At 37.9% G+C, this 10,000-nt stretch overlaps 1 protein-coding gene across 1 annotated transcript; it reads left to right on the top strand.

The window, feature by feature from the left end:
- The first annotated feature begins 7,516 nt into the window (after positions 1–7,516).
- On the top strand, positions 7,517–8,099 carry LOC138860491 (hepatitis A virus cellular receptor 1-like). The gene is made up of 2 exons (XM_070118068.1): positions 7,517–7,597; positions 7,722–8,099. Exons 1-2 carry the CDS (start codon positions 7,517–7,519, stop codon positions 8,097–8,099), a joined length of 459 nt encoding a protein of 152 aa, XP_069974169.1.
- Positions 8,100–10,000: the final 1,901 nt, after the last annotated feature.

Raw genomic sequence — 10,000 nt, 5'->3', positions numbered from 1 at the left:
AAATATAATAATTGATGGATACTTAGTTCTTTTGAGTTTATTTGCTAGTTTCACAGCTCGAGGACAGAGAGGGAGAGAGAGAGAGAGAGAGAGAGAGAGAGAGAGAGAGAGAGAGAGAGAGAGAGAGAGAGAGAGAGAGAGAGAGAGTGAGCGGTAGAGACAGAGACAGTTTCGCCGCGTAACGTACGGTGAGAGCGAAGACATTTTGCGAAGGAAGGGCTCTTTTGGCGCATTTTCGTCGGACATTTTGGAAAAAAGAAAAAAAAGGTCGATACGGCGGCGATTTTCAGATGCGGGCGATAATGAGACTTTTTTTTTTATAGGCCTAATGAAAATCTCTAAATCGATTTAGAGATCAATAGATAATGTGTCTAATAAAAGTAAAAGTTACACTTAAGATATAACTGCAAGACACGATATAGAGACAGATAAATAAGCAAACATTTGCATAACTCAATAAAAAGAAAAATAGAATGATTTAAAGATGAATAACTACCGTAAATAAGAAAAGTAAATGAAGGATTTTCGTCCCACTCAGCTGGCTCCATAGACGGATGTGTTTTCGTCGACTCGGAACAAGTCTTTCTTCTTTGTATCAACAGTAAGTCTTTGAAGATGCTTACTTGTTATTTTTTGTCGTCCACCGTATCACTGACAGCGTTTTTTCTTGTATTTTTTGTATTCAAATATACAACAGAAACTGAATTCTCACAGAGCGAACAGTATCAGAGAAAGAACACGACCAGGAAAGCGGTCGAGAGCCTTGGACATTACGAACCGCTTCCAGTAAAATCCTATTATCAAGCCAAACCCTTTTTTATAATGCTCATCTGAACTAATGCGTCATAGAATAGAGATCGATCTAATTAGGAAAGATACATCATGTAAGAAAAAAATAAATAAATAAAAATAAAAAAACAATAAAAAACACCCTCTCTCGCTTTCTCTCTCTCTCTCTCTCTCTCTCTCTCGCTTTCTCTCTCTCTCTCTCTCTCTTTCTCTCTCTTTCTTCCGTCCTCTTACTCTCTCTCTGTCTCTGTGTGTTTGTTCCTCCTCTCTCACTCTCTCCTTCTAATTCCCCTTCCAAAGACTTCAAAACAGAAAGAGAACTAATGGAATATGTGAATGAACTAAAGAAAAAAAAAATAAAATAAAAACAAATAAAAGATAAAATAAAAACGAATCGATTTTATTATATACAATACAGTTATGAACCGTTTCGATAACAGTGATGCTATAAAGTCGAAAATTCAGCGACAGAATCAGTACTAAGAGGATTGGCTTGGTAATGTACTAATGCTATTTGGATCAAAGGAAATTATGATCTATGAGTAAGGATAGTGTAATTACTGTGCGTTGGTTTACCTCGATCAGAATGGAATGTTCGCCTGTCTGCAAAGCTAAAGCAAGGGTGAATATGAATACGATCTCAGCCTCGATTCCAGTCTATAAATCCTTGTAGATTTATATATATATATGTATATATATATATATATATATATATATATATATATATATATATATATATATATATATATATATATATATATATATATATATATATATATATATATATATATATATATATATATATATATATATATATATATATATATATGAACTTATCTCTCTCTCTTCTCTCTCTCTTTCTCCTTATCTCTCTCTCCTCCCTCCCTCCCTCTCCCTCCCTCCTTCCCCCTCCACCCACCCACCCTCCCTCCTTCCCTCCCCCCTCTCTCTCTCAAATATACAATCCACATACTTTTTTCCTGCCAATCCTCTTCATAATGAGCAAAAAAATTTAAAAATCTTCGTTAACACCCAGATGCTTCCGCTCGGAGTCCCCGCCAGAGGAGCGACAAAACATGGTGCAAGGGAGAATCGATCATAAATTAGAATAAGAAATAAGGTTTCTTTAAAATTCTTAATGCTAATTAATCTCTTGTAGCGTATGTGATGTGACCAATTTTTTAAAGATCTTCTTTTCCTTTTTTTTCTTTCGTTTTCTTTTCGATTCGTTTTGTTTTTTCTTTTTCTTTTTTTCTTTCTTTTTTACCTTACTTTTTCTTTTTGTTTTTTTTTCTTACTTTTTCTTTTTTTCTTCCATTTTCCTTTATTTTTGTTTTTTCTTACTTTTCTTTTTTCTTTTTTCTTTATTTTTTTTCTTTTTTGTTTTTTTTTTCTCTCTTTTTCTTTTTCATTACAACAGAAGGGCAGAGAGATGTTAAAGAAAGGGAGAAAATAAGAGAAAAGAGAGAAAAAGCAAAAGGGAAAAATAAGGAAAAGCAAAGGAGAAAGGGAAGGGTACGACGAAAAGAATGATAAGGAGAAACGAGAAGAGAAATGGAAGGCTAAAGAGAAGGAGAGAGAAGAAAGAAGGAAGAGGAGAAAGGAGAGGAAAAGAAGAGGAAAGTGAAACAAGGATAGTGACGGAGAAAAGGAATGTAGAGAGATAAGAAGAAAGAAGAGAGAAATAAAAATAAAAAATAAAAATACAGAGACAGAGAGAGAGAGAAAAGTGGAAGAAAGGAAGAGAGAGAAAGACGAAGAGAAAAATAGAATTAGAAACAGAGAGATAGAAAAATGAACAGAAAGAGAAAGAAAGAAAAAGAAGGTAGAAAATTACTTTTTGAAAATTCAATTAGTATTTCATACCAAAAGACGCGTGGGATTTTTTTTCTTTCTTTTTTAATAATCAGATTATTTTCCTCTCAACTTTGCCACGGTATACCTTCTCAGTCTCCCTACATCATAGACGCCAAAGTTAATTAATTATGTGTTGCCCCGAACGGTAAGAATCTAAAGGGGGTTTTCCTCATATATGGTCATTCTCCAAGAAATATGATAAAGTTTCTTATTATTATTATTACCGTAGAATACTGTTTTCCTATTTCTGTGATGAAGGTTCTTATCATTATTATTACTGTAGAATACTGCGTTGTTTTCCCATTTCTTTTTTTTATTTGGTTTTAGTTGATAAGCATCCACGGGAAGACATTCAAATCGCGCGCCATTACCCATACTCCTTTGCGTGCGACATCGCTGCGTCAACTCCTGCAGCCCCCCCTCCCCAATGATAATAATAATAATAATAATAATAATAATAATAATAATAATAATAATAATAATAATAATAATAATAATAATAATAATAATAATGATAATAATAATAATAGTAATAATAATAATGATGATAATAATAATAATAATAATAATAATAATAATAATAATAATAATAATAATAATAATAATAATAATAATAATAATAATAATAATGAATAAATAAATAAACAAATAAATAAATAAATAAAAGAATATGGGGAAGGCTAGATCAGGAGATGTTATGGCGTCTGATTCTATTAAAAAGAAATAAAACACATTCTGATGACGTCACAAATGTAACGGATGCTTTGTGAATCTGGTCGATCATTTTGGTGATTTCAGTTCTCAAAAAGGATGGAAAATAATGATTTTATTGGTTCTATCTTCATTGAACAATCATCAAAATATCCCTGTGGGACGCCATGATACCTCCTCGAGTTGCTATTGATCTAGCCTTCTCCTATGTGTGTGTGTGTGTGTGTATGTGTGTGTGTGTGTGTGTATGTGTGTGTGTGTGTGTGTGTGTGTGTGTGTGTGTGTGTGTGTGTGTGTGTGTGTGTGTGTGTGTGTGTGTGTGTGTGTGTGTATGTGTGTGTGTGTGTGTGTGTGTGTGTGTGTGTGTGTGTGTGTGTGTGTGTGTGTGTGTGTGTGTGTGTGTATGTGTATGTGTATGTGTGTGTATGTGTGTGTGAGTGTGTGTGTGTGTGTGTGGTATATATATATTTATATATGCACACACACATACACACATATATGTATACATAACGGTAAGACCAAACACCTTTTTCCCATCCTTCTCGAGTGACGCATGAGCATGGAGAGCAGGTCATAACAAGGCGTGCGTTGGTGAGCGGTCCTCCTTGGGATACAGAGTGCTGTGGGTCCCGCAAGTGGCCGCCATAAAGGGTAGAACTCAAATGGAAGCTTCCCCACAACCAGCTCCTTTTATGTCAATGATCCTGTTTCTTTAAGTGGGAGTGCCCTGTGAGGATTCTAGAACCTCTTCAATAAGGGGATGTTGTTTGTCATATTCTGATGTTCATATTTAGTAATGTACTGATTTTCTTTTTTATATAGATTATTGTAATAACTCTGCCGATGTTATTTATTTGTGATTCAGGCTTGTTATCTGTTCAAATGCTTCTTGTGCAGTAGGCCGAGTCGAGAGTAAATGTGAAACCACAAATAAGTTATTCTGATGCCCTTAAAATAGGATTTAACCATGGTATGGTATGTATATATTTATATATGCATACATACACACACACACACACACATAGATACACACACACACACACACACACACACACACACACACACACACACACACACACACACACACACACACACACACACACACACACACATATATATATATATATATATATATATATACATTACACACACACATATATATATATATGTATGTGTGAGCGTGAGTGCGCGCGCGCGTCTGTGTGTGTGTGTGTGTGTGTGTGTGTATGTGTGTGTGTGTGAGTGTGATTGTGAGTGTGTGTGTGTGTGTGGATAGTCAATTACATAAACGAGTATATGTGTTTGTGTGTACATGTGTTCATGCATATAAAAAAGTCCACCTGTAGATATTTAGTCCCAGTTTCCCATCTTTACACTCGAATACAATCGCGAGAATTTAATTACAAAGGAAAAACAATCAAATACTCTCAACAGACAACGGTATTACAAGAGCTGATGGTTTAGGAAATAGTTATACGTTATCGAATACATTACAGGTTCACTCACGGTTCGCTTCCGCCCTGGCCTGTGGTTCTGCGTATGGCCCATAGATGGCGTTGAATTGGTCGCGTCGAAATGGAAAGAGAGAAGAGAAAAGAATAGTTCAATGGGAGATAGTAATTTATTTTCCGTGTTTTTAACGTTGATATATATTTTTGTTATTATTATTATCAGTATTATTATCATTATTTTATTAGAGAAGTAGTGTAAGGACGATGGTGATGATAGTAAGAATTTTGATGATATTGTTAATTAATTATTCAACATCTGCCATCTAACTATCGTATTGTTGCTTTCATCTCCCCTTTCCCCTTTCTCTCTCCTTTTCTCTCTTTCCCCTTTCCTTCTCCCTTCTTCCCTTTCTTCTTCTCCTCTCCCTCCCCGTTCCCCTTCTCTCTTTTACCTTCCTTCTTCATTCCCACTTACGCTTTCTCTTTTCCTTCTTCATTCACCCTTCCCCTTATTCTTCTCCAATCTACCGTTTCTCTTTTCCTTCTCCTTTCTCCCTATTTTTTCTCTCCCTTCCACTTCCTCTTCTCTCTTTATTTACTTTAGAGACAACCGAATGCGGCGCCATCCATGTGCGACGTATATAAAAACAAAAGCTGCCTGGCCTTGGTATGGTATGGGTGGTATGTTCACTGTATGAGTATCCTTGAGTATGTGTATGAATTTATATTAAGAATAGATTTTTCCGCACATGAAGGAAAGAAGTATGTATTCATTGTATCAGTGACCTTGAGTTTTTTGCGTGTTTGAATACAGGTGCTTTGATCTCCATGGAATGATATTCAAATATTGACTCTAAAGACACTAAGTGCTATTAAGGATAGATTTTTCGCACGTGAATGTACATGACAGTCGTACCAAGGAGAGGGGTGGTATGTATGTATGTATGTATCCTTGAGTATGTAAGTTTAGGAGTTTTTGCGTGTACTGTTAAGTACTATTAATGATAGATATTTTGCACGTGAAGGAAAGGAGTAGTATTTACCGTTTATCAGTGGCTTTGAGTTTAGTGTAGAATTTTGTAGAGTTTTTTGCGTGTTTGAATACAGGGAATTTGATCTCCATGGATTAATATACAAATCTTGACTCTAAAGACACTAAGTGCTATTAAGGATAGATTTTTTGCACGTGAAGGAAAGGAGTAGTATTTTCCGTGTATGAGTATCCTTGAGTATGTGTAAGAATTTAGTTTTTTTGCGTGTTTGAATACAGATAATTTGATCTCCTTGTATTGATATACAAATCCTGATTCAAAAGACACTAAGTACTAATAAGGATAGATTTTTCGCACGTGAATGAAAGGAATAGTATATTCATTGTATGAGTATCCTTGAGTATGAGTAAGAATTTAGGAATTTTCTGCATGTTAGAAAACAGATAATTTGATTTCCTTGGATTTATATACAAATCCTGTCCCAAAGAAAAAAAAAACGGTAAATACTATTAAGAAAAATAACAATTACGAGACTTTAACAATAACATGAACACAGGGACTACAAACTAACCGGTGAATACCAATAACAAGAAAATAGGGGAAAAATAACACAGTAATAGCAATAACAAGGAAACAAATTGTACACAATATTCCCATAAGAGAATTTCTTCACTCTTCCTTAACACCAAAAATAAAAATTTTTGGTCTGGATTCTAAATTCAAATAAGGTTCTAGAGAGACGCAAGCAAACATGCTTTGTATCTCTCTCTCTCTCTCTCTCTCTCTTTCTCTCTCTTTCTCTCTCTCTCTCTCTCTCTCTCTCCCTCCGTCTCCCTCTCCCTCTCCCTCTCCCTCTCCCTCTCTCCTCTCCCTTCCTCCTCCCTCCCCACCCTCTCGTTCTCTCTCTCTCTCTCTCTCTCTCTCTCTCTCTCTCTCTCTCTCTCTCTCTCTCTCTCTCTCTCTCTCTCTCTCTCTCTCTATATATATATATATATATATATATATATATATATATATGTGTGTGTGTGTGTGTGTGTGTGTGTGTGTGTGTGTGTGTGTGTGTGTGTGTGTGTGTGTGTGTGTGTCTGTGTGTGTGTGTGTGTGTGTGTGTGTGTGTGTCTGTGTGTGTGTGTGTGTGTGTGTGCACACACACACATAGGTATACACATATCTGCACACGTGGCAGAGACAGAGTAGATAAAAACATCGTTAAGATGTAATAATTCCTCACCAATTTGATTCACTGAAGGAAATGAATCGGAACGATTTCCTAGTTAATTCACCAAGAAATTCATTTAATTCCCCGTTTTTTTCATTTACAAGTTGTTCGCTCTAATGGAAGCCCCTAAACTTCCCCCTAATTCCATTTCACTTGCTCCTTAAAGTTCCTTTCTGAGGAGGAACTTTGGCGCCACGAGAACGACCCGCTGTCATAAGGACGACCGCTTCTGCTACTTGAACTGGATGCCTCTGCTGCAAAACGACCAGGGATGTTGATGTTCAGAGAGAGGGGCTGTTAGTCTTATAGTTTATGAGTATTTATTGATATTAATATCAGTATTTAATTTTAAATATTTTTTCCTTTTTTTCACTGTTTTATTTTTTATTTTTTTTTATTTTTTTTTAACCGTGGGACGACTTTATACACGACCAGAAGACGACTACTATTTCTTCACGACTGATTATCTCCTCTGTGAAACGACCATTTAGATGAGCATGTGTTACAGTCGACTACTGGTGTCAAAGAGTCGTTTTTCTGCCGCAGAACGACCAAATAGACGACTCTGCTGTCTCATAGTTAGTTATATCCAGCAGGGGGACGACCATATCGACATAACACGAGAATAAAACAACCTTATAGAGTACTAGAAATAAATTTAAAAATACGACTTGATTTAACCACTGACGACCTCCTCGACAGCTTTTGCCAGATCTTTGTACCATAAAGACGACCGCCATAACAGCGACGACTTCAACGATAATTATCATAACTAGTACAATAACACAGCTACTAACCACTAACGACAATAACTACCACAACTACCTCTACTGCAAGAACGACATCTATAGTAGCTACAAGCACGACAGCGACGACCACACCAACCCAATATCGTCGTCTACCACAGCGATTACTGCAACGATAACCACCTTATCTATAACAACTACCACTTTTGCTACGATGATTGTCCCTGTCACAACAGCGACTACCGCAGCCATAATTATCACAAAAACGACTATCGCAGCTGCCACAAGAACTACCACAACAACCAATAGAGCAACTACACGACTACCACATTAGTGACCACAGAATAGAGTACCACAACAATAACGATCAGAAAAATTATCACAACGACAACAGCAGCAACTACCACAGCAATAATGACCAAAGCAACTTCCAGAACCACTACTACTACAACCATAACAACAATGGCCACAATCAATACCACAAACACCACCTACCAAAGTAACGACTACCACAACGACCACCACAACCACAACACCAACAGTCAATACCACAGCAACTACCAGAACATAAACGACTATCACAACTACCACAATCGCTACCACAACAACCAAGACAAACAACAACCACAGCGACCCCAACAACTACCATAGCTATTACCACAACGACCACCACAACCACAACAACAGTCAATACCATAGCAACTGCCACAACACTAAGCACTATCACAACTACAACAGCGACCAAAACCACAACCGTTACCACAATATAACCAGGACAGGCAACAACTACAACTGCCACAACCACTACCACAACAACCAAGACAAACAATAACTGCAACGACCCCAAAAACAACTACCACAACCACAACCACAACACCAACAGTCAATACCACAGCAACTACCAGAACATAAACGACTATCACAACCACTATCACAACAACCAAGACAAACAACAACCACAGCGACCCCCAAAACAACTACCACCACAGCTACCACAACCACAACACCAACAGTCAATACCAGAACATAAATGACTATCACAACAACAACCACAACGATCCCAAAAACAACTCGCACAGCAAGTACCACAACCACAACCATCATCTATAACCACTACCACCACTGTCATCACCTCTACAACCTACCACAACCACAACCATCATCTATAACCACAACCACCCCTGCCATCACCTCTACAACCTCGCAGTTCCTTTGCCAAAATATATAAGAAATTTGACTACCACAACGATCCCAAAAACAACTCCCACAGCAAGTACCACAACCATAACCATCACCCACAACCACAACAACCATCATCTATAACCACAACCACCACTGCCATCACCTCTACAACCTACCACAACCACAACCATCATCTATAACCACAACCACCACTGCCATCACCTCTACAACCTACCACAACCACAACAACCATCATCTATAACCACAACCACCCCTGCCATCACCTCTACAACCTCGCAGTTCCTTTGCCAAAATATGTAAGAAATTTTGCGCGTTGAATATGTATGCCCCGAAGCCTTCCTCCCGAGTGTCCGGCCTCGTCGTCAACAGCTTCAAAGGGCTTCTAGAATATTCCGATTGTCGTCGCGCTGTGCTGGGGCTGCGGGGCTACGGGGCTACTTTTGGGGGGTTGTTTGGGATGGTCTTTGTCTGTTTTTTGTGTCTCTGTTCGTGTCGGATTGTCGGTCTTTGTTTTACCTATGTTTGTCTTTCTCCTTTTTCTGATTTATTTGTTTGTTTAGGTTTGTCGATCTCTTTTTTTTCTGACTTTCTTTACCTCGCTCGCTTTTTGTCTATTTATCTATTTCCTTTACTCTCTCTTCCTCCCTTCCCCTCCCTTTCTCATTCACTTTCTCTTATATACACCCACACACATTCTCTCTTTCTCTCTCTCTCTCTCTCTCTCTCTCTCTCTCTCTCTCTCTCTCTCTCTCTCTCTCTCTCTCTCTCTCTCTCTCTCTCTCTCTCTCTCTCTCTCTCTCCCTCTCCCTCTCCCTTTCCGTCTCTCTCTCACACAATCTCTCTCTCTCTCTCTCTCTCTCTCTCTCTCTCTCTCTCTCTCTCTCTCTCTCTCTCTCTCTCTCTCTCTCTCTCTCTCTCTCTCTCTCTCTCTCTCTCTCTCTCTCTCTCTCTCCCTCCCTCTCCATCTCCCTCTCCCTTTCCGTCTCTCTCTCTCTCCCTCCCCTCTCTCTCCACCTCTCCGTCTCTCTCTCA

This window comes from Penaeus vannamei, chromosome 41, assembly GCF_042767895.1.
Source record: "Penaeus vannamei isolate JL-2024 chromosome 41, ASM4276789v1, whole genome shotgun sequence".
Taxonomy (NCBI): Eukaryota; Metazoa; Arthropoda; class Malacostraca; order Decapoda; family Penaeidae; genus Penaeus; species Penaeus vannamei.
This window is presented reverse-complemented; position numbering and strand designations above follow the sequence as displayed.

Excerpts from the sequence above, each read along its gene's own strand:
- LOC138860491 (XM_070118068.1), top strand. The coding sequence starts at position 7,517 with ATGTGTTACAGTCGACTACTGGTGTCAAAGAGTCGTTTTTCTGCCGCA. Across the intron at positions 7,598-7,721 it reads GACGACTCTGCTGTCTCATA|CTTTTGCCAGATCTTTGTAC; the intron begins GTTAGTTATATC and ends CCTCCTCGACAG.